General features: G+C 33.8%; 1 protein-coding gene across 19 annotated transcripts in view; it reads left to right on the forward strand.

Annotated features, from left to right (window-relative positions):
• The window catches only part of MEF2C (myocyte enhancer factor 2C), a 139,044-nt gene that overhangs the window by 36,869 nt on the left and 75,416 nt on the right, over positions 1 to 26,759 (forward strand). For 16 of the 19 annotated variants that reach the window (XM_063180337.1, XM_063180320.1, XM_063180318.1 and 13 more), the window contains one exon: positions 20,673 to 20,870. In XM_063180337.1, the coding sequence (XP_063036407.1) occupies positions 20,817 to 20,870 (54 nt within the window). In that variant the 5' untranslated portion in view covers positions 20,673 to 20,816. The remainder of the gene's footprint in view (positions 1 to 20,672; positions 20,871 to 26,759) is intronic. The other 3 variants (XM_063180324.1, XM_063180319.1, XM_063180326.1) reach the window with 1 other exon arrangement.

Below are 26,759 nucleotides of genomic sequence, written 5' to 3' on the forward strand. Positions count from 1 at the left end.
CTCACACTGAGGTCACTAAATAGTATCCTTAAAGAATGACAATATTTTATATTATTGTCATGCTATTGCTATATTATTATTTATATTATTTTCCCTCTTGTTTCGATACTTAGGTAACTTTTCTGGGATTTATGTCCTACATGTGTATGAATTTATAGAACAAAGAAAGTGTGTCAGAATGCAAAATTTATCACAGACTTGAGGGAAACTGTTACTCAATTACTTGGTTTTCAGCATGCAGTTAGAAACTGGCCATAAGACAGTACAGAAAGGAGAAAAAGACAACTTATCTTGCTTGTCTAGGATTTACCAATCTGTGGCTGATAACCCAGGCTGATCCTGATCTTGACAGCGTTGCACAAACAGTCTTTATGAGAGGATGAATTTTAAGAATTTCTCTAATATGTTAGACACAAAAAAGCCATTCCTTTAACAAACAAATACATATTTTCTTTTTTCTTCATACCTTGAATAAATGTATTTGGACTAGCATCTGTCCAGGACTTTAAATTCTGTTTCTTGTTCAATCTCAGTCCTCATTGTAGTATGCTGGGACTTGATGAAGTGCATAAGCGAAGGTTACTTCTGAAATCCTTTTTTGTCATTAGTATTGACATGTTCAGATTGTGTTGCTTAGTGATCTAAATAATGCTAATATTACATTAGTATTAACAACATGGCGTCAGGGACATATTTTTAGTCTATTTAAGATTAAGTAAAATGATGAAGTTTTCCCCTTTATCAAAGGAAAGGCGCTACTACAACCAGAGAAGGTAGGATAAAATGAGGAGTGCCATGAGCATTGACATGATTTCAGATACTAAGATGTACTCAGATACACCAGAAAAGTCAGATGACTGAACAGATCAGAGCTGTTCAATTTCTTTAAGTTCTATGGTTTTTATTCTAATGGAAGCTTCATTTCTTCAGGACATTGCATGTAACGTTAATTTAAACTCCAGTTTTACTTAAAATATATGCAAAATTGGAACATTATTACACATTTTCAAAGTGTTTTCCCTTTCTCTTTCATTTTATGTAGCTAATGTATTTATCTTATAAGGACCTCAAAAGGGAACTAAGATACACCTGTATGGAGGCAAAAAATCAGAACAGAGACTTCAAGCTGTAATATGATCAAGATTTCAACCTGCTTCATAATATCAGATCAAATCACTGATAAGCAGCAAGAGATTAAAAATTAACTCCAGTTGTAGAATATATTTTCTCAAGAGCTGTACTAATCTTTAAAAATCTTAGACTTTCTGAAGACAACAAGAGCAAAATGTTATACTACAGTATTATCAGATTTTCAGAGAGACTACACAGTCACTCCTAAAATACAAACTAAGAATTTTTTCATTATTTCCTAGCTGACAGAAGAGAAAAATTATGTAGAACAAATTATTGATCATTATTCCACAAACAAGAATAAAAAGTCACTGCATAGTCGAACAGGTGCACAGCACTGTTGAGATGAGCCATTATTTCTACGCAATGCACATATTTACCCTTCACACATCTTGCTTTCATAATGTGCATGACATATACTCCTCCTATACAGCTACAAATCCTGCAGCTTTAACACTGGGTCTACTTTCTGCAGCAAAATGTAAAAAGTCTAGCAGTAGTCAAAACCAATGTGACATTTTATATTAATATTCATTGTGAACTTAACAAAGGATTCAAATTTATAATTGTTATAAAAAATCAATCTCACAATAGATATTGACTAAAATGTTTGTAATTTCTTACTAATGATCTTAATGTACAGAGTTTGTTGTACATATTTTTCACAACTTACTTTACTTTCAGTGAGACCAGGCTCAAAATATAGCGTTTCCATGTAATTTTAGGTCTTACTGTAATCCAAAATGATTTTGACCCTGTCAAGTAGAAAGTTTCACACATTTCTTTTGAAAGACAGCCAAAATCTGGGGAGAAAACTACATAAAAATATAAGCAAATATATTACTACATTCTCATACAGATCTGACAGCAAACCAGGATCCAAAAAGTAATGATTATTTTATATGAGTGAATTCTGCCACCTGTAGCTTGGAAAACGGAAGACTAATTTGTTTAATTACAGGCTATATATTTCAGGCATAAGAAGTATCAACCATTAAAAATCTACTCAAAATCAGTGTTGGTATTTGACAAAACTGTACGGAGACTCAGCCTTGGAAAGACAATTTAAGTTTATTCAGAAAATGCTCAAGAATGAAGTATTGTCATTTCTTTAGATTTAATCCATTGTTTTCTTTCATGGCATTGTTATAGTCATCCATAAGTTGGTATTTCCAAAAATTCCATACTGTAATCAGTTTTATCAGAATGTAGATATTAATTTAATTGTCAGCAGGGAGAGGTGGACTCCAAAAGTTTATGTCTTCATTAATCTTCATTAATTTGAAAGTAAGTTATTATAAGCATCTTTTTTCTCTGTTACTTTTCTGGAAAAGTAGAAGAGAAACACTTTGCTCACTCCAGATAAGTTGAAATTCCTATAAATATAAAAGCTGTCTAATTACATATGAAATGGGCCTCTACACAACTTACTTGAAACAAAATATGAGCAAGGAGCACCATTGGTTCACCTGATTCTGAAAGCAGAGCCATGGTGAAGTGTTATTACTTCAAACAGCACAAAATATTATGAAATCTATCTAAATCAAAAAGCAAAGAGTTTCTTCTTCAGCTGCGTTACAATTTGTACAGCAGAACAATAATCCAGGAAGGAATTTGGCCAAGATGTTAGGCATTTGAAAATAATTATGGAATTTATTTGGTATCTTTAACATTCCCAGCAATCAGGATCTTCATGGTAATTCATTAGTAACACATTCTTTTCTGTTAACAAAGCGTCTTAAAACATCATCTGTTGAAATGTCTTTATTACCAGTACAGGTGTGGAGTCTTATGACTGGAGGCGCATTATTTAACCTGTTATTCTTTGTACTGTTGGAGTTTATAGAAAGATACTGTCCCTGATTAGTTTGTGAGAATCAACAGGATCACAGCACATGCTGGTTTGACTGTAGCAATTTGAGGAAGTGTCTTTTTCATTCGTGGGGTGACCATACACCATACAGTTTAAGAGCATTTGACACCTCTTTGATTGAGGTTGACAAGTCTTACAGTGATGAACAACTAATGCCACCATTTTACATAGCAGCAGAGCATGACTCTAGCTTAAGGTTTAGGAAGCAAGCAATTACTACTCTCTATGCATATCTGTCTTGATGCAGAATATGCTCTCTCTGTGGCAGATGCAAAGCCTGCTTAATTTTGAAAGTATCCTTACATTCTGTTCCAGGTAGCATCAGACTCTATTCGTGCTGGTCTTCTACTTTATTATCGGATAAGCCAGGCTGAGCAGCGTGAGTTGTGGTTTTAAAACTTTGTGTTTTAAATCTATCTAAAACCAGCCTGCCATGGACATGACACTGTACATCATGATCAGTGCATTTTTTGACTGATGAAGAAAAATGGGTGATGCAGTGGTTTAACCAAATTTAAAAAAGAATGCACCTTGTTGTTTCCATGCTTTTCTAGCAGACAAGGTGCTGTTCAGTAAGAATGATAACTACCAGTCTGTACACATCTGAATTCATACCATGAATTCTTGCATATGTCTTGTCAGTGGTTATTTCTACAGAATAATGCAACAGTAGGATTTCCAGAAATAAACTCATGTAGATTGGCTACACTCTCTATTTATCCCTGCAAGAGGTTTCAGCAGGAGCTACGGACTTACTAACACATGGTTCTTATCTGAGGAAACTGCTCTGTGAACTGGAATAAATTATCTGGGAATCTAACATCAAAGGACAACAGACAAACAAAAAAATGTGAAAGTAAAGACTTCAACCTGAAGAAACAGCCCCAAAACCACACTAAACTTATAATCCAGCAAAAGATTTGCTTCCATCTATTGCAGCCAAGGCAAAAAAGACAACTGAGCCACAAGATCTTCTAACATGGGAAATAAATCAGCTAGTTCTTGTCCCAGGGTGCTAGTGTTGAAAAGTAAATCCATGAGCTGGTATGGGAAAATGTTGGATGATTAAAATTACATGACAGTATCCAAAGTATCCCAGTAACTTCATTCCAATATTCTCAATAATTTAGGAATTTTAACAGCAAAAGCTGTAATTGTTAAAGTTCCTAATTTATTCGTGAACACATTGAAAGTATTTTATAGTTGTTGCATGCAAAATTGCAGAATGGAGCCATTTAATTTCTCAGTGTTCATCTCTAAGTAACAGGAGTAGAACTTTTGTATTAATGTGGCACATGGAGAGTAAGAGGATGATGATGATGAATATTCCTATTTGAATGTTTTGTGCTTAATTTTTGTGATGCTTCATTACTGTATAACACTGCTGTAATCTGTGAGGATTTAGACCCTTTCACATCATGGCAACTCATCTCTCCTCTCCAGAGCCAACCAGTGGACTTACTGGAGAGACTGGGAAGAACAAGCATATTTTTCTTTCATTTATATGGGATAATGCCCTAGAGATGTGTGGGTTAAGAGTCTGCAGCTTTGACATCAAAGTTATCTTGGACATTTAATACAGTATTTATCAACTTTTTTCCAAAGTCCTAGCTTGTAAAAATCAAAAGAAAGATTCCAACAGAATTACATATGCACAGAAGCAATCAGGAAGTGAGATATTATTTTCATGAACTCTGTTTGCAAACATTCTGATTTTGAAATAATTTTAAAAACATCTTAAATTAGGTTATGGCATGCTGTTGACATTTCCATTTAGAAGAAGCTGTTACTGACTCAGATAGTTTTCACTTTGCAGCACAACATGGGTAGATAGCAGGAAGAATGTACTTTCAGTATTCCATCATGCATAATTTGTTATATCTGATGTATAAAAGAGAATGCTGGAGATTTCTTACCTGGAGATATTGTGATAAATAAACCACAATTTGATAAATTTTCTTGGAAAATATGCTGATAATAGCAGTGCACTGATATTTATTGGTCATTTATGCATGACCTAGTTATGAAATTATATTAGTATTACCTACAAAGAGAGGAAATTAAAGTTTACAACCGAGGATATCCCTCTGACACAATATTTCCATACAATTAAGAACTTATTTCAATTATTCTGTTCTTACCATTGGCAGAATATTTTAAAGCAGATTTATAATCAGGAGTACATACTAACCTTGAGTCTTATCCAAAATGTGGTTTTATTCTAAAAAAGTATACGAAAAAATATACAGTTTTCATCTGATTCTTGTTTATTGCATCATTTTTAAAGTACTGTTTTGCACTTTGAATACTATTACTCACCTTAAACTGTCTCTAGAGCCAAAACTGAATTTTTTGTTACAAACATAACAATTTAATAGATATTGAATGCATTTTGTCCAGTCTTTTATTTTTCTGTTTATTGCAAAATTAAAATTAATCTATTTTGCTTGAGGCTGCATAGTTTACTCTCATTAATTTGGTACAGTAAAAGTCATGAATTTTCAGTAGTAGAGAAGCCTTGGGATATTCAGCTGAGATCTTAATCAAAAATGTTACTGATTGCTTGGGAATCAATGAACACATATCCCCATGAACATACTGAGGGGGAAAAAGCCAGCATAACCCTAATACTATTCACAATGTTTTGTCAAAAGGAGCAGTGATTCATAATGATCATCTTTTTATCATAATGTAACATAGTGAGGAATGACAATATTATCCATTTGGGGTCTACATAAATGGCTCAGAAATATCAATGCTTTTGATCTTTTTGAAGTAGTCGTGCTCACATGAGTAGCTTTTAACACTTGGGTTTTCTTTTTGACCTCTCAGCATTTTCAGTTTTAGCGTATCCAAAAGTCTTAGCCAATTCAGCGGTTGTGAATCCATAGCTTTGCAGTCACCAGACACTTCAGTGTCAACATAACAACTATATAACAAATTCTGGTTTTAGAGAGTTAACTGATGTCAGAATGTCATCTGCTGATGACAGAAACTCCAGCCTCTAATATTAGTGGAAACATCATTTCTGAGTCCTTGAAGGACTTTAAAGGTGAGAAAAGGACCTTAAAAAACATGTCATTTCACTTCACTTTTACTATTTCCATTATATTGTTCTTCATTAGCACCAACTAAAATTTGTCCAATTTTGACCATGGATGACTGAATAGGAGTTAAGCGTTTTTAAAAATACATTGACTAATGTCCAGTCAGATATTACTCCAGACTACTGAGTTTCAAATCCTTGGGTTTTGGGGATCTCTTTTAAGCAGAAAGGAGGAAGTACTACCTTTTACAACACCATGTCAAGACAAACACACTCTCATATATGCACAGACGTACAAAAAATCTACAATTCAAGTCACTTCAGAGTTTACCGGTTGCCACATGGGATCCTAAATAATAACAGGAAAAAAATTAATAATGCTTTGTGAAAAACCAGCAGCTTATTTATGCAGTGTTTCAAGAATTAAAATAGTGGTGTGCAAAATATGAGGAGTAAAGATAGTTGTTCTGATTAGGCATCGCAGTCAGTATTCTGTCTTAATAAAGCAATGGGTTAGCTTATATGCGAACATATATGCTTTCCATTCATTTATGTGCATAAAGTACTTTAAATCCTTCTCTTTTTAAAAATTACAGTTGCAGGCAGCATTCAGATTTCATTTTCAGCAGTGTAAATATGAAATTACAGGACTAGCTAGAGTGCAGTTGCACTCAGGGCTATGCATTTGAACAGCCAGGATCACAGTGCTGGCCCTGGAGCCAGCATATCTTAAAAATGCAGTTTTGGTAGCAATAAATAGATGCTGTGTTTCCAGAGGATTGTGTTGACAGCAAAGTATATCAATGAAGGCCACCTCTCTCAGAGTGAAGGTCTGCATTTTAAAACAGCACTGAAACAAAATAGTTATTGTGTTTTGATGAGGGTCTTAACCATTTATACCACAACAGCCAGAACTGCAAAAAGTGCTGGATCTCTCAGAACTCCTAACTCCACACCAGAGGACACAGTGTTACTAGGGGCTTCTTCTTTGCAGCTTTTTTAAAATACAGTCTCCATTGTCAGTGTAAACATTCAGAAACTCAGGCTAATACTTCTTTTTAAAATGCAGACTTGATTTATGACAGCTGCATTGGATCGTTAATCATATATTATCTTTATGAGAGCTTTTTTCTGACATATGTTAATTGGCTGTTTTCTGTGACAAATTATGAGCTCTTACTTTGATGAGGTTCAATTGCAATCATGTTTTAGTTGAGTATGTAGAGTTTCCAGCCCCCACTGGCTCCTTAAACCACTACAAATATCTGTACATCACTGCAGTGCTGAGTAATGGCAGGATTTGGGGTTGATCTGATCTCTGTACTGAGTTTTTTTTCCACAGGATATTTTCAGCTCTTTGCACTAAATCTGTCACAGGATTTGCTGGTTTTAGCAAAAGAGCTAAAATTAATATATTGTATGGGATTATTAGAATACAATGAGAAGTAATTAAGAATATACTGTATTTAGAGATTTCAATGCCTTATTAGAAATCCTCTCTCAGCTTTATTGCATGGAAATTTAGTGGTGTCATATAGCATTTCTAGAAGCAAAAATGCTGCCTGCTTTTTGGAGGCAATGTTTTTTAATTCTTAAATGTCATATTTTCAAGTAAAAAAAAAATATATATTTTACTTGAGAAATGGTTGGCCCCACTTTAACTTTTTAAATTTTTACCAAAACCAAAAAAGTGTATTTCCCAGTTCAACAGGAGATGTGTCTAATGGTGTTTTACAAAAACTTGTACATTTTCCTGTTAGTGAAGAAAATTTTGTACTGAAAGTTAGTGTCTTTCTAACTTTTTTATATCAAAGAAATCATGCTTACATATGTTCAGTACATAAATTAAGGAAAATCAGAAAAAAAAAATACCACAATGGAAGTTGCCGCATTTATTATTTGGTACCTAATCTTTTGATGACACTTGGACACCTTATTGTATTTTATAAGGTAATTCATTGCAAATGCTGAGACAAAAAATGTGTGCTGTATTTGCTCAAAGATGTACTTAGGGTGAATGTGCAGAAATATGCAATCTTATGTATTTTAATAGTGAGAGAACAGCCTGGTCATAAACCTATGTCAAACAGTATCAATTACATTGCAATTAATTTAGCAGAACACTACACAGCTCAGCTTTGACCTAAACCAAATGGCATTAGATCAACCTGTCCCATTTGTTCTTCAGAGAAATGATGGAGGTTAAATTTCCAAGCAGGTGTTAGAGTTTAGAACAAGAACCACATGTGTATGGAAGCTACTTCAATCTCATGATGGATGTTTTAATTCAGCTATTTCCCTGGAGTATCACACAATCAATGAGTTCCAAATCCTGTGGCTACCTGCCTTTATGTAAAATCATGGGAATATTTCTTCACAGATTATCACTGCACATGTGTGGAAAAACTAGATCAGAAATTAGAGATAAAAAAGGTTAACCTCAGAATTTCCATGAACATCATATTTGCTTGAATTTCTGCAGTGGAGAGGTGACAATCAAGTGGAAATGCTTACAAAATAGATGTATTCCTATAAGGATAATTGTAAGTGTAGAACTCAGACCATGGATATTTAATATGTTTCTCTAGTCACCGCTTGTTGTCAGCAGTATTTTAAGAGTGAGAATATGTAGGTCATATGCAGCACAGTGAAGATCATTAAAGATAGGCAGAATTAATTAGAGAGAGGTTTCAAAATGATGATTTTGAATGTGTTGTCCCTGCTTCAGAATGTTGGTGAAAGTAAAGTGATGTATTTTATCTTGAAATAATCTACAAATGACATTCAGTTGTGCTTACTAACATGAGCTTAGTTGGCTTTAAGGAAATAAAACAAGGTAAAGGGAGATATACATGTGAAAGACAGAGATTGGCACTTTATTGGATTTTGAGGCCTGTGAGCCATGTGTCTTAATTGGGGCCAGTTGGGATCATTTAATAATTGCTGTCAGAAGATCAAATTTAATTCTCTTTATAAAAAGACCACAGTGGGATAGAGTAAAACAAATTGCCATCTGAGATTTCAAATGAACTAAGCTTTAATTAGGCTGATTAGGATGCTGTAAGAGAGAGAAGGAAACAGGAAACTGATCTATCTGCTGTATACCATGGTGGACCTTATATGACAGTACTGTCAAATATCTTTATTTCAAGAAGATACAGATTAGCATAAAGGATGATAGAGCTTCAACCACATATATATGCATATATATTGTGTTAGGTATGCAAGGTAACTGTAACTTTCTGAAATTAGTGGTTTTAAATATAGGCATCAATATATTTATGATCATAATTTTGGCCTTCAACATTACTTTAATATATTTTAAAATATTCTTTATTTCTTTCTGTACTCATTGATTATGCCAGATGAGAAGCATAGCCCTTAGAATGTCTCTATTGCATAATAAATATTCACTGTCCTTTGTTCTCAAAACATTTGCATGAGTAAATCCACATGTTCCTTATCCCCAGATTTCCAACAGAGAAACTGACTAAAAATGAAAGTGACATGAAATATTTTTGACAGAAAAGAGAGCAGATCTCACACATGTTTACATCCCAGCACTGAATCCAATTCTTTGAATTAAGCTGACTGCTACTTTTGCCACAGCTGCCTGTTTCTAAGGATAGATTTTATCAGAAACGATCTTACATATCAATAGAGCTCAAAAAGTGCCATTTCTGAGAAAACATAATGTACATTCATAGCCACAGTAAGACTTAGCTAATGTATCTTTGTATTGATTGTGTTTTTGCTTTTCCAGCATGCTTTTAGGATGATTGTAAGATGAGCCATGCTGCCGGAGATCCTATTAGACAAACAAAATACTCACTGAAGGTAGAATGGAGACTATCAAGCAAATTCCACTGTATTTTCCTTCTGCAAATTAAGAATATTTTATGTCTGTTTTCTGGTATTTGTCAAGGATGTTGACTTTTTGCATTGGCTATTGCCAAATGCAGTGCATTGTGTACAAGCAAGAAATAAATAAATCCAGATGCATGTGCTAGTGAAGAGGTTATAGCTGAGGTTCTGTATGCAGGATATGATGCTCACTTGTGGCTTTAGTAGTTACAGAGAGTAGCAGGTGTACTCTGTGGTAAACAACAACCCTTTTGGTGAAAATTTTTTCTTTTACAAGTCTTGAGGTGAGAGCTGTTATACTCCAATTCTGGGAAAAATTAGAAGATCAAATCCTCATGTGGAAAGTATGAATTAGCTACCTAGCACAGTTTTCAAACACTAAATATAAACTATGATGTGGTTGAGAAGCACACTTTATTAGATGAGGCTATTTATGTCTTTGCAAGTAATGCAGATACAAAGTTGAAGCTCTTTTATCTCTTTATCATATCACAGCATAACTCCTCAGTGTGTTGTATATCCTAGGTTTCTCTCTTTCTCTATTTTCATGTGAATTCTGTTAACAGAAATATATATAATGTTTGTCTGGTTTTAACCATTAAGGACAAAATAAAATTTGTAGAATATCCCACTAAGCTAGAACAATAGACAATTTCTTCCTCAATAGATTTTTAAGCCATTATTTCAGACAATTTTTTTTTCCCATGAGGCATTTTTTTACCTTTTTTACACAGAAAATTCCATGCTATCTTTCCTTTCTTATAAACAGTTTCATCTGTTCATGCAGTTTCCTAGTTCGAAACCAGCAGGAATCCAGTTTGTATCTTCTAGCATAGAGAGATCCTTCTCGTCAGGATGCATCCTGGAGATAGAAAGCAAATAGCTTCAGCCAGTGATGTATGATGGGCTAATGCTAACAGATATGGCCACATACTGGCCACACATTATTTCCCTGTAGTCAGAATCTTCCATTTCTTCAACAGATGTTTATCCTGGACATACAGAATTGCAGACATGAGGCACAAGGCAGTATATGTGCAAGGTTAATTTCCTATCAAATGGCTTGTAAATTCTTTGTAATTTTAAGTGCTTCATTGCTATACTGCCACTGTACTTGTCTTCCCCTCTTTTAAAGCAAACCCATTCTGAATTCATCTGTCTGTTTCTATGTAATTTGTGTGTATTTTGTTTGTTTAACAGCAGCAACCTGTCCTAGTTTATGAGCTTTGCCATTTCAGATATTCATATTTCAGAGATAGTTCCTCACTTCTCTGCAGTGAAATGTAGGTGTGAGGTTTCTTTTTTTATTATTAGCCTTATTATATACCTGACATAAATTTGATTTCCTTTTGTCCTTGGGGAAAAAAAGCATCTGCGTGGGATTGGAAGAATTTTGAATTGTCATGGTCATTGGGAAGATTGATATATTTCCCTTGCTTTTTTCCCCCACATCTTCTTCCTTCCCCTCATTTTAAGCCTGTAGTTCTGTGTCTCTGGGCAAGCAGCTGCATTCAGGGAGGCTCTTAGTTTGTATATTCATATCTATCAAATTACCATTCGTACAAAAAGAAGTAATTGTTACCAGCTTAGCAGCTCTCCACAATGGTGTGCAGTCTACATTTTCAGAAGAACTATATTTAATTCTTGACATTTCTGAAAAGGTCAGGAATTAAAGCAAAAAAAAAAAAAGTGTTTCTAGAACTGAGTTTACACAAAAGAAAATCAGAACATCTCTGTGTCTAATCATTCCTCTTTAAGAAAGAAATTACCAAATGAAGGGTATACTGATCTGAAGTTGCATTAAAAATCTAATAAAGGTAATTAAACATGAGTTATACATTTTTGTTTATATTATAAGAAAACCGACTTTTTGTTTCTATGGTAGTATAGTTTTAGTTGAAACGGTCTAACACCACAGACAAATTATTTCTAGACAGAAATAATATATCTCATTTTCCAGCTTCTATAGTGGAAATAAAGGATCATTTTGGGGTACACTGAGGAGTCAAAAAATCATACAACATGAAGGTAATTGATTCTTTCCAAAATTTCTAGTCTACATGAGCTACTAAATCTGCTTACAGCATTTATCTGTAAATAATACAGATAAATGTATTATTTATCTGCTTCTTTTTTCAGTAGTAGCAGTGGATCTGTTATCATGTTAGTATGAGCTAAAAGGAGCAGAAATAGAAACTAGTAATAGAAATCAGTAATATTCTCTAAATTTAAAGTCATGTCTGTCTGAGACTCCTTCCATATCTGGAGAGTCAGTGATGAACTTGGGTGGCTGGTTGCATCATACAAGATCTAATAGTGAAAAATAAATTTTAAAATATCTAAAGTATTATAATCAAAATTTTCAAGGCTGAGTAGGTCTTATCATACAGCAAAATGCTACTGAATAGCTTGAGAGTCTGGCATACAGAGATTTCATGGGACACCAAAGGTTTGTACAGATTTTGTGGAATTTCAGTGGCTCAGGACATGTGAATACCTTTTATGTTTAATTACTTCATTTCTCTGGTAGGAAGCTGAACCATGTTAAGGGATATGCTTAAGAGTCATTGCTCATTTTTGGCTTGAGTAGCTATCCAAATTCAAGGTATTATAAAGGTTGTTGCCATTAGGGCAGGGAAACTGATAAGGGACTCAGATATTTCCTTAATATTCTTATGCCCCCCCAACATATTTATACAGTTTTCCCATCAAGATATTTCGCATCATAGATCTGAAACAGTTTTACTTTCATTCAATCTTTACCTAAGGAATTTTTCTAACTTGCTTTAATTATGTTGGAAAGCATTCCTGTCATTAACTCCTTAACAATGTTTCCACAGAGTCTGTTCTCTGTTAGAAGTTTTTCTTGTAATTAGGAACTTATTCTCATCTCAGGGCTTTTTCTCTTAGTTTCTGTATTCATGTTCCCAGTTTTATGTCATTTTCATCCACAGTTTTTTCCCCTATCCTACCTCTTTAGATGATCCTTCCTAATTCTCAACTTAGTCTTTGAACCAGTTATGTCCTCAGTCATTCATTTCCTTGGTAATTTAAAGACACTTCGGGTTCTTATTACAGTTTTTTCCATTTATGTATGCCACAAAAATACTGTTTCTAAAAGATTTTTCTTTTCTCTAAAAACTTCCTGAAATGATTCATTTGCAAGTGTGTAAGACATTCCTTTCCAAAATACGATTATGAGGTTTCTGCAATCCAAGCCTTTGTTCCTCTTCACACAGATGAAATGATTGTGCAAAACAAACCTGGAATAGCAGAACTCAGTTATGTTGTTAAACTATAGATGCACATGATTACAGTGAGAAAAAGGAGTATTCTTCTGGAGGATTTCAGAGAATTCTTTGAGTGAGAAGAGGATTCTGGGTCAGGGTGTATAAGATTTCTCTGGAGCTTGTTGGATGAAGACAAAGGAGACAGAGCTTGTGTAGATCTTGACAATTCCATCCATTTTATCCAAAATTTAATTGTCATCTCCATATATTTCACCTATTGCTTCTAGACTCATCATTGACCGTAGGTTAGACAGACGCTGTCTAAGTGCATGTACCAAGCTTCGCAGTATTCAGCAAATTATAAGCAGAAAGTAATCAAATTCTGTTATGAAATAATCCTTTTTAGAATTAATCCATAGTTTCTCCAATAGAGGAAATCTCAGATTGCCCATCACTGATGCTGGCATCACTAAGCACCTGTACCCAAGTTCAGACTATGGTTTGATATTGTATTGTATATTTTTTTCCAATAATACCGAGGTATTATTGGAATAATCCCTGATTTTTAAAAGCTAATTTGGAAATCTAAATTCCACAGACTCCCTCACATGCAAACATTACTAACAAATCTGTACATCTAGATCTAACCACAGTCAGAGATTGCTTTCAGGTGATGCAATAACTTAACACTAGAGATCTTATATTTTCCTGTAATAAGCCAACACTCTCCAAAGTCCTTTGTGTTTTAGACTGCTCCCAAACTGTAGCACTGGTATTTTACCTTGTGTATAATACGTCTTTCAATGCAAGCAGACCCAAACCAGAGTAGCTCCATGATCTTTTCAACTCACAAGGTGCTAAGTCTTACCCTGCTTTCTCTTCTTTAGCTCAGTAAATGACAGACTGAATTTGTAAAACACCTTTCATTACATTCTTTGTGCATCTAGTAACTACAATGCAATGCAATCAAATTATTAGCTCAAAACTGTCAAGACTCCTAGTTGAATTTCTAGTGGTCCAATTTCCCCACTCCATTTTCAGTCAGGTTCCCATTCCTAGCCACAGTCTCCATTTCAGACCCACTAGGTAACTGAGATTTCAATCCTTTATTTTTTCCCCCTTTTACTGCTATTGTGTCCAATTCAATAAACTGTTATGCTTGACACCTTATGGATCTTATTCCCTATATGTTGGCCAGACTGCCATTATGTCTGTCTAGGAGATAAAGGTACATCAGGGACTTAGCATAAACATATAAACCTTTTCTTCAGACTATTTACTTTAAGATTTTTTTGTTTGGGTGATGGGTACACCTGGAAATAGCACCAAATAATTAGCGTAGTTTTAAAACTGACTCTTCACAGGTATATATTTTATACTAACATTTCACTTAATTGCTTTCCTTAAAATCTAAGTATCTGCTATATTTGCTTTAGAAATCCAATACTCCTCTTCATTATAGCCATCTTCAGAAACATTGTAAAATAGCCGGGTCTTCCTTTCTTCCTCAAACGTAGCAGGCACGTATCTACTGGAGTCCAGGCAGCTAGTTTCATCTGGTGGTTGCCTCTTGTGGTCCACTGCTGCAAGGAATGGCTCATCATCTGCAGCAAATTTCACGATCACATGGAAGTATTTTGGTCTTTTGTCATGGTTCTTTATCAGCATGACCAGGTTTGGTGTAGCATGCATGCAACATCCATAAAATCTTCTACCTGCATTGGATGGATGTCTGTCAGCACATATTGTGAAAGATAAGGTGAAGTCACTCTTTTTCTTTCATACAGGCATGGATTGGCTTAAATAGAGAGGCAGCTACAGACAAAATATTCTGTGTCTGGATATCTCAGTCTCTTGACAAGCAGGGTGTGTGGTACAGTGAAATACGCTAGTTGTTAGGAAGTTGCTAGGAATCTTCTCTGCTATTTTGGCAGTGATGTTTAGTTTGCCCCAAAAAACTTTTCAGGGGAACTTTGCAAAACAAGAAACTCTTTCACCCGTGATGCATAAGTTCTGGCTCTGTGAGATAACTTGGTACTGTATTTGAGTTATAAGCTACATAGGCCACAATTGTGTGAAGCATTCTTACAGAGTGTCTTCAGAAGTGCTTAATTCCAAATTTTAAAAAATAAATCACATTGCAAAATATTCTCATGGCTGTTCCAAGGCATAGAAAATTTGGAAATTATTGGCTTACTCAGAAAATACTGATTAAGCCAGTAACTTACCTGCAAGGAAGGAAATTTCTGCAATTCAATGCTATATTGTCATTATACTAGGAGTATGTTGAAGTAAGAAAGCAAATAAAGTACAGCTCTAGAAGTTCAGATTTAAAATATACACATTTTACTATCCTCTATGCAAAAGCAAACAAATAAATGGACTATCAGTAGAAGTAATCTTATGAGTCCAGCAGATGAATTCAAAATCAGTAGAAAAAATATTGAAATATGAATTCAAACCAAATAATTTAAGTTTTTTTCTTAAAATTCTAAATAGCAATTTACATATTGGGAATGGTTTTATCGTTTGCAACTTTATGAACATTTTGCTTATTCTATAACTCAGAAGTCAGGTTAAATAACTGATAATATAATAAGCCTTGTTAGTTACAGATTAGAAATATTTTCTTTATTTAAAGATTTTTTGGTTTGGCGTACCGTCTCTCTAGTACTTCATCTATTATAATTTTTCTGTTATTACTTGAATGTTTGTTTTATATTTCCTGAGAGTTAAATTTAGTCGATTAAAATTAACTCCCTTTCAACCTTTTTGTATGGCAGCCTGGCCTTAAGATCAAAACACCAAAGTGTAGGTTATGTTTAATTTCTAGATCAGAATGTTGTGGACAGATGTTTGAAAGCTTAAGATGACTCCAATTCATTTTTACATGGCTTTCTGCCTGGAGAAACATACTGTAGGTAGTACTGTTGCTGCTTTACTGATATATTGCCATGGTGATGACATACGTAATTTTATCACAACATTCTGTCAATGGCCCAAACTCTGTCCTTTGTTATGATCATGCAAGCAAACCACCATATAAATGTGAAAAACCACTTCTATCTTTAATGTCAGCTGATATCAGTCAGATAACATGATAGATAATTATTTTCACACTTCTCTGCATTTCTTTAAACATACCCAACTCAAAGTGACAGTGAATGATGTCTTCAATTGCTGCAGTATGCCCAGCTGTTTCTGCATTCTGTAGCTGTCTTTGTAGGTGTGTAGAACATAGGATTTTACAGAAACCGTTTGAATGACCATTTTATCTTAGTATGTGTCCCCATTGTCAATGTTCATGGTTACATTTTGCAGTTAAGTTTTCATCCGAAAAGTAGATGATTTGTTCCTACTCACTATATTCAAATTTTTAGACACAGATTCAAACCTGTTTGAGAAAACAGATTTGCATAAAAAGATTTCATAGACCTTTTAAGTTACTTTTCTATATCAAGATAAGAATGGTAAGGGAAAGGGAACAGTACTTTTTTCTTTAATTCCTTATACAGTATAATAAATAAAAAATTATTTTGTTCTTCAGTTTTAACCTGTTTATTCAACTCAGAATGTAGGCTGCTTAATGGAACAAGGACATCATTATGACAAGTTAGTTACTTTTGTAAAGCAACCATGAAAATGTTATAAACTCTAGCACATTTTAACTTGGTTTTTCTCTGGCTGCCTTCTTTCTTTTGTTTATAAATAAAATCTTTTTACTGTCTTATTTTGATACTGCTTATTTCTCCTGGTGTAACTGCTCAAAGGATTCTCTGTCTCGGGTGTTGCGGCAGAGCAAATTCAGACTGTTTTGCTCGGAGAAGGAAGTGGACAGTTTTGGTTCCCATTTTGTGCTTCTGGAACAGTTTAGGGAAGGAAGCACCTTTACACCTTTTATTGTTCGTGGTTGCTGACATAATATCCTTCCCTGACTGCTCTGTGCGTGCTTCCTGCCATTCTGTCAGGATTCTTCTGTGTTGCAGAGAAGGGATAGCGGGCGTGCATGTGTGTCTATGTGTGTGCATATGTCTGTGTGTCAGTGTTCAAAAGAGAGACAGTACTGGTCAAGCGATTTGCTACATTTTTCCTTTTCCCTTCTTGAGGGTCAGATCAATCTTCTGTCAGCTACCACTGCCTTTTGCCAAATCATATAATGAATAGAAGACCGCCAAAAATAAAGTTCCTCTTTTTTAAAGCAGTCTAGTTTGTTTTAGGTTTGATTTTTTTTCTTTAACTGCTCAGCTTTGCAAAAAAATGCAGAAAATTACAACAAAATAACATTTAACTCCATGTTTCTTTAAATGTAATTTGTTTGCACATGATTATATTATTAAGCTGGAAGTTTTATGTGGCGCTATTTCAACAAAGCTCCTTTTTAATTTCATTTGGATAGTTGAGGCCTGCAGTACTATTTCATTTATATTCAACTTTTCTAGTCAATGCGCTTTATTAGTGTTAGTAAAATAACAATTTACCAGTTAACAGGGACTTTAAATACTTACTTATTACTGTAATAATCAACTTTAAATGCTTAATTCTGCAATCCTTGGTTCTGCAAGAACTTTCAAAAATTATTGAGAGCACTGATGAAGTCCTAAGCAGCCATGGGGTTTTGTTGTTCTCCAGAGTTCTTTACATTCTGTTTGAATTAGAAATTACAAGCTTTGCAGGTTATAGCCCTTGCATGAGATGTCTTGATTTACTTATCTGAATTTCATTAATTGGGAATCAGTCCTATGATCTTTTTTATGTTAGTACTAATGAAATATATAGAACTATGAGTTAACACATAGTAAGAATAGCACTTGAAAGACAATGTGTTGATAGGTGTGTGGGGTGGGGGGGCGGTTCTAACAGGAAATTAATTTAATAGAAAAATTGAAAACCTTTTCTTTAAAATTGGACTAGCAATTGGACAAAGCAAAAGGCAAACTAGGACATATAGGAAGAAAGATTTTTTTTAATCCAAGAAAACCTAACTCACTGCCTGTTGAAGCAAATTTATGTTTCCTTGCAAATTATATGTTTCATACAGATGACCTAATTATAGGTTTTATACAAAATTCTGCTCATCAAGTCTTGCATCAATTACTTGAAAATAAATTTGTGTAGATCACAGGAATTTTAAGGTTCTGAGTTTAAACTGTCTGTAAAAGCTGTTGTTGTTTTAAGACTGGTCTTAATGTAGAACTGATAAGTGTGTGGGAAGGACTCAACATACTGCTCTTCTGCTGTGATTTTTATCCTTCCTGACAGAGTTTTCTCCATATTAAGTCATTTTTTTCCAAACCCACTAAGCATCTTGATCTGCAGAGCAGCTCATCTTCACTAACCAGCCACAGCTGCTCTAATCTGCCCACCCTGACCTTCCACACTGCAGTGAATAGCTTAGGCAGACAGTGCTGTAAACCAATAGCGCCACTGGCCTCAGCTGAATGAAAGAAAAGGAAGTTATTCCATATGCCCCTGCTGTGGATTAGAGTATGGGTTTGCTTCTGCAGAGAAAGACAGACTCTTTGAGTCCCGCATGAGCATGGGAAACACCATTCTAATTTGTGCTTTGGGTTGGAGGCAAGACTATAGGAAAAACAGGAAAGAAACCCAAACCAAGGAAATGTAAAACTGTTTCTAAAAATGGATGGGGTTTGTTTGTCAACACTGAAAATCAGATAAGACTGCCTAGCTTTGTTTGGAAAAGAAGCTTTTAAAAATACATTTACAAAATAAGTTTATTTTAAATTTTTTGCCTTCTTTTTTGTTGTTGCAGCAAATATGATCAACAACCTTTGTATCTATTTAAGCAGTGAGTAGCTATTGTTTTAAAATATAAAATATAAATATAAAATAAATATTAATATATAATATATAATAATATAAAATATTAAAAGCAGCTAAGAATTTTTGCAGTCTATATTTTCTTATAGTTGCAACATGAATTATTCCACGTTCTGTGATCTGCATTATGGTAATAATGTACAAATATGCCCAGAAAATAATATCAAAAAGACATTAATATATAGAAATATAATAAGTACTGTACTTGAAGATTTGTTTTGCCCAACAGATTAATTACACCATAGTGGCTAGCTAGAAAACTCAGACTAACTGCTTATTTGTTAATTTTTTTTCTTTAGAGTTCTAAAACACTTGAACAACCTAAAGTTTAATGTATGCTATGTAAGAAAATCAAAAGAGAATTGAAGATCAAAAGGAGTGAGATCTAACTTTTCTAGCTCAGTAGCTTTGAATCAGAGCCAAATAATGAATTAAATGACCAGGATATCAGCTTAGTGTTATGCATTATTTTGTGACAATTTATCAAGTTAGCTGAGATACTATAAGTTTAGAATAAATGAGGAAATGCCAGGTTCTGTTTTAAAATTACAATTTTTTAAATTCCAAGACAATATTTTTACTGGACTTCAAAAGAACATTTAAATTCATATTGTTCAGATTTCTTTTTCCTGTTCTGTGTTTCAAAAACCTTTGTGCTGTTTGCTTAAAACATATAAAAATATACTAATATGGTGAACTAAGATTATAAAGCAGAAAAACTTGTGTGTTTTACCTTATACAAGACAAAAGATTTTTTTTTTTTTTAACAATTTCCATGGACTCTTTTATTATTAAAATAAAAGTATTTTATTGTTAAAATACTTTGGATATTATATAAAGTAATTATGTTGTCTATAACATTTTGTGAAATATGTCTCCTGCATTGTGTATTTTTATATACTGTACATTTCTCTCCTTAGGTCTGTGACAGAGCCAGTATTGTAAAACTCATGCATTACTACAACAGTGAAAATATTTTTCAAAACATTCTTTATCTGCCTCTATTGTTCTGTTTTTATAAGAAAACATGTGTTTGCAGATTAGAAGTCCTTTGCAGAACATTTTAGAATTTACACTGAAATGACAGAAAAGAGCACAAGTATTTTTTTCACTTATTTTAATATATGAGATATCTTCAGTAATATTTTCACTAATTTATATTCTTAAAGAATAAAGCTAGGAACTTTGGATTCAAGGTAGCTGGCAACTCTTATATATCAAGTAACACTTAAATAAATGTCCATTTTATTTGCATAATGAGGGAAATTATCACCTCTGCTGTCAAAGTACAAAATTGTTTTCCCTTCAGAAATAAATTAGCTGCCCTGTTTAGCATACATAGATACAGAATAGTTTATTAACTCTCTGATTTAGGTAATTTTTCATATTAGAGCTGTGAGTGATATTTAAAATTAGAGACATTAATTCCATTAAAATTTTCACTACTTGTACTTCAATATTTTTCGTTATTTCTTGATATATTTGTATTTGGTGTTTTCTTTCATAGAAATAAGCCTTTGAATATTGTTTTTTTTTCTTCTGTGCATTACTTGTTTTATAGGGGCAGTAAATTTTAGTTCAAATTTACTTGTACAGTAAATTATAATGAGGATGTTTGGCCAGCTCCATGTAATAAATTTCTTCTGGTTATCAATTTCATGGTAACATTTGATTTCCTTTCTGTGTTTAGCAGGAACAGATGCAGAGGACTGTGAACTGAGTGGTGCAAGTGCTGAAGAAGGAGGTTTGTTTTGAGGAAACAGGAAAGAGGAATAAAAGAGAAGGGAAAAATACGTAATTTTAAGGAAGAAGGAGAGAAAAAAAAACGGGGACTATGGGGAGAAAAAAGATTCAGATTACAAGGATTATGGATGAACGTAACAGACAGGTGAGTTGAAAAAATACATGACTTAAGCATCATATTATATTTATAGGGTAACTTATTATTAAAGGCGATTAAAAAGTTGATCAGTCTGTGTACATATGCATATACCAACATATACATATACACAATGTATGTTAGACTATCAAAGAAAAACGCTTTTGTAAGCAGCCGGAAACCTCACACACAGTGTTTTCAAGTTCAGTAACATGCACAGTTAGGAAGTTATTGCTTGAGGACTTTATTCTATAAAGACTGCTGTGTGTGCTCGACTTGCTTTGAGTTCAGTCTGGAATATACATGGTTAAGCGCACCTGTGAGTTGCTACAGGACACAGGCTTTTAGTACTATATTTTCTGAACTCTGTTCAATATGAGTTATTATAATATGAGCACTTTCATTTAAGTTCAGACATCCCAGTTCTTGAAGGTGAAGGTGCTCCTTCACATTTGCAGCGTCTTTATTTTTACCTCCTTCATATAAAATGATACTACTTCATAAAACGTTTCCTCTTTTCCTGTCTGAATTTTAAGAAGAATTTGAGTAGCCTAACACATTCTAAAACCCACATGCAATATTACTAGCATGTTGTAGTCATAAAACCAAGTGACCAGGACTATTTAGCTAAGGCTAAAGAGATCCAATAGGACAGATTAAGTAATTTTTAACTCTGCTTTAAATAAAATGGTTAGTGAGCTATCACATAGTATCAACACTATCTCTGCTAGTTGAAATATGATCATTTAGGAATTAGGAAATTTTCTTCCCTGTGGTCACAAATATAAAATTCAGTAACTGATATTTTCAAATAATATTGGTGAAAATTTCTGCTGTTTACATTTGATATAAATGAATGGATATGGATGTTATGTTGAATCTGGAGATCCACAACTGTGATAATCTCTCCACATAATTAATTAATACTCTATTTAATGTTCTTCCTATCCCTGGCTGCAATTTTGGAATAATCTTCAGTAGCTGATTTTTAAGAACTTGATACTGAGTTACTATTAATATAGTAGTACTACTAATTTGATCTATAAATTTCTTCATATCTTTAGGGATTTTTTTAAGAATCTGTTAGTCATGGAGGATTTTATAAAGCCTTAAAAAACTCAGCCTAAGCGTATTTATAAAGCCATAAAAAACTGTCTAAGCATAACAACAAATAATAATCCTTAAAAGAATGTTTAAAAATTGTAGTGTTAGTAGTAACTTGTGATCTCTATGGCAGAAAATCACGTGTAACAGCAAAATGTTCCTTATGATGGATGCATTTAGTGTTTTCCCTAAAAGTTGCGTGTTTTGGTAAGACAGGCTAAAAAGCAATAATTCTAGCAATGTATAAATGTAATCCTATTTATTTTAATTGTCTTATAGCATGAAGTTAAAATGGGATGTTAACTATTGAATTGAATTTATTATAAATATTAAGTCAGTAGTTGTTTGAAACTTGCCTATGCTATAATGACTTCTTTTTGAAGGGAACCTGAATTATTTTATAGATGATACCACAAAATTTTGCCATTCACAACATTAGTTCATATAACAGTTTCAATCTCAACTTGCTTGTTCAAATATAGTATTTACAGAGATTTTAGCCCCACTTCTATAAAAAAAACACTTTTAAAAGGTTAAATATACTTTTTAAAAAAGGAGACAGCTAGTCTTGAAATTATTCACAGTAGAGCTTCAAGAATTACAGAATTGGTTTTGGAACTAATAATTAGAATAAAACTGTAACACTAGAATACTAACAACTGTAATGTTAGTGCAGGAAGTGTTTGTTTGACCAGCATTTCTTAGACTCATAGAATCACAGAATGGTTTGGATTGGAAGAAACCTATTTCCAACTCCACTGCCATAAGCAGAGACTCCTTCCAAAAGATCAGGTTGCTCAAAGCCTGACCTCATACACTTCTAAGGAACAGGGCAGCCATAGTTTCTGTTGTCAGCCTGTATGTGCGCTTCACCACCCCCACAGTGAAAATTTTTTTTCTAATGTGTAATCTAAACCATCTAGACCTACTCTCTGTCGGCTTGAATACATTCCCCCCTGTCCTGTCACTCCACGCCCTTGTGAAAAGTCCCTCTCCCTCTTTCTTGTAGACTCCCTTCAGGTACGGGAAGGCTGTAGTTTAGTTCCAGTCTTCTCTTTTCCTGTCTGAACAATCCCAATTCAATATTTGCTAATGTGTCTTAGCCACTGTGAGGCTGGAGGTAGATTTACATTATTTTACTTTCCATATTGTTAAATTGTCTTGATTCTGCTTCTTATTTCTACTAATATATTAATAATTTTTTAAAAATTTCTACTGACTTTATCTTGCATTTAGTGCCCTGATTTAAAGCTCAATGAACCAAATGAAAAGATTTTCATCATTTCATTGGACTATGGTATTAGGCTTTTTAATTTTAATAATATATATGTGATTAAATACAACTGGATTTTTAATAATAGCTGATTGTTTTAACCATTTATATGAGATGTACTCTTTCACAAACCTCACTGGTTCTTAAAATATTACTGCTTTAGCATAGCAATATTAATGTATTGCTGCTTTAGCATCACAGCATCAGTTTGTTTCCTAACTTGCACATTTCCAGTAATCTTAAAATATGAACTTGGTTCTATTCCTATTTTGTCTTCTTATTTGATTGCATAAATATATTTTAAAAAAAAAGATTAAAATGTTGCACCAGACAAAAATGGTTAAAATTTTTGGATTAGTGAAGCTAAGATACCAGCTCAAGCACAGTTCCACAAAGCCTATTTGTAGCTTCATTTACAGATGGAGATATTTTCTTTCTCCCTCACCAAAAAGAATTTGCAAGAATGGCATCAAGCCTAATTGTTTGTTGCTTACATTCAAACACAGCATGGTTGCACAATACAAGGTATGTTATATATGATATACCTGGATGGTGCATCCTCAGCTGTTCTCAAGCACATAAATCCTCTGCAGTACGGCACATGCTGGTAAAAATACGTGGAACATGTATCAAATGAGGAGCTATAGCAGTAGTTTTATTATTCTGTCTCCTCTCCTAGTGCAAAGGTGAATCTATTTGGAAATTAGAATATTTGTAAAATGGTTCAAGTTGATACAAGGTCCAGGGAGCAAAATTCTTGTCCTTGATTTTCCACTCAGTTTCCCAGCCTCTTATATGTCAGCCATTGAATGATGTACTTTTTCTCTGTGTGAAAAAGCGGTTTTCTTCCACACTACTATCTGCTATAGTAGAAGACTCCCCTACTCTTCAAAGTGCTTGTATGAGTGGATTGGGAAGGACAAAAATAGAGTTGATCTCCCTTCAAGAGAATTTCTTCTGAGCAAATCTAGTTGGTTGGATTTGTGCACTTTATTGACTGTACTGGTAATAAAAGTAATTTCAAACTACCCAGAGTCATATTTGTGGCTGCAAATATCACAGACATGCACAATTTTAGGATACAAAACTATTCCAGAAACTATTTTAAGCTTTGACTTTTTGGGATAAATTAAAGGGAAAGTCCTTCAATTAAGTCATCAGAGGCCCAGTCCTTTTACCCTGGCCTGCTTAAGAGTTCTCATGTTATTGAATTACTAGTGAGTGCAGAATTCAGGATTTTAACTGGCAGAAACCATTAATTTAATGATGTTTCTTGTGGGCTGCAAGTTGGCTATATTTTTCTAGTCCTCATTGATACTTTATGGCGACAAAGATGGCACGAATGTTTGATGCTATGAATGATCATGGATTTTCTTTGGTTGGAAAGGTTCCAGACTACCTGAAAATTTCCCTTTCACTGTTTTTTGATACATGTAGAAGGAAAATGAATAATTGCCAGGTCTAGATTAAATATTTATTTCTTTTGTGGGATTTGGTTACTACCATAGCATTACATGAAAATTGAGACTCTCAAGTGAATCCTGTTATAATTAGTCAATGTGACCAAATATTTTCTTTTTATTCCAGTGATAATTCATGGATAATACGGTCTTTATAAATTTATATCAGGAATGAATCCCTGGTAATATTGTTCAGGCTCCACAAGGTTGTGGAGTTGTGCTAGCTTTGTCAACAGACCAATCAAATAGACAGTGATTGCTTACACAGTAGTTCCACCATGGGCAGAATCAACAGCATTTCGGCAAATAGCCAAAAATGTTAGCTTTGACATCTGATGCCAGAAGTTCCTGACTGCTACAAGTTCTTTCTGCAGAAATTTCAATTCAGCAGATTGGAGAAGAATTCTGGTAACACTTCTGGGATGGTTAAAAAAAGAAAAAGAGGGAGATCACTTGGGAAAATGTGTGAACCTTATTTTCCTGTTTTCTTAATTGAAAGAAAGTATTTATCTACCTTTGCTATGGTCAAGATATGAAGGAAAAATTGTATTCCTCTGTCACAGAAAAGTCCTTGTGTTTTTTCTGGGTTTTGTATAAATGTGAAATATTTTGTTAGTTTATAATGATAGCCTTTTGCGGTCTGCTTCAGATGAGGACCATCTGAAATTTTTTGCAGCCATCCAGACAGACCTGTCCAGGCCTAAAATACGTAGGTCTAATGACATAACTGATATTGTCTTACTGTTATACAAGGTCTCTCACAAAATACTTCATTAAATCTATGGTCTGTAAGCTAAATCCAGAGGTATATTGACCCAGGAGTGGGGGTGTATTGACCCAGTGATTTTCTGGTGTCAGATCTGGAACACAGTCTTGCATTTAATCCCCATTTTTTGTCTAATTAATATTAGGAAATATGAAGCCTTACATGGTGATTTTTTGTGTCTTTGATTTTCTTGCTCATTAGTTTTGCAATTTTTCCTGCTTCTGAATAGCAACAATTACAACTGAGGTTTTCATATTTAATGATTCTGCTCAGCATTCATTTCTTTCCATTTGCAATGAGCAGCTGGGGCCTTAACTTTTGTAAAATACTATAGTAAGTCTAGAATTCAATATTAAGGTGTTTGACATTGAGATAGCCTTTTTAAAGCTTCATGTCTGTGTAAATCTGTAGTGTATAACAATAAGATACACTTCTGTTTAAATTTTTCATGCCCAGACTTTTTACCATTCTCTAATTTCGGAATATCTGTAAAGCTATAAACTGAGCATTATTGAGGTATCAGCTCAATAGAGAGCAAATCAAATCAGGTATTAAAGGAAAGTTTTGGGGCACGGGAAGAATATCCTGGAAGGAAGTGATCATATGCAGGAAGACATAGATTTGTTCTACTGCCTTTGATACCTAATGCTGCTAGTTTCAAAAATAATTTCAACCTCATGCATCTATTTTTGTCTGTGTTTCAGCTCTATTTAAAAGGAAAGGTTTAGAGACTGTTGTCTGAATCAGAAGTTTCCCTGTTGAAAGAGCTAAGAACCTTGAATATAAATGCAAACATGAGCGCAAGATAAAAAACATTTTCTCCACCTATTTACTTATATTTTTATTATTCCTTCATGGAGCATCTTCATTTTTTCCTAGACATAACATTTCACAACCTGTCTCCAGGGAAATTTTTTCACATGAAAACATAACTGCTTGACAATGCATCTAAGCATAATTTTTTGTTCAATTAACCTTTGTCTTAAAAATCACACATTTTATCTTTTACATATTTTTATTAATTGCTTATATTAAATTTAACACAGATATATACTTGAAATATAGCATTAAAACTAGACAGTGACCCTGGTTTTTCAGAGGTAAAGTCAGGTTTCTGCAAGAAAAGAGTTGCACTCCCAAGTTTTCAAGACTGCTAATTTGTGGTGATATGTGCAACTCGGGCAACATTTTTCATGTTATTCCAGACTACCTGAGAAGTAAAATTTTAACAGAGCTACTGAAATGAACCATGGATTTCTAGAATGCAATATTTTGAGGTTAAATGTACTTGTATT

Source organism: Melospiza melodia, chromosome Z, assembly GCF_035770615.1.
Source record: "Melospiza melodia melodia isolate bMelMel2 chromosome Z, bMelMel2.pri, whole genome shotgun sequence".
In the NCBI taxonomy this organism is placed as follows: domain Eukaryota; kingdom Metazoa; phylum Chordata; class Aves; order Passeriformes; family Passerellidae; genus Melospiza; species Melospiza melodia.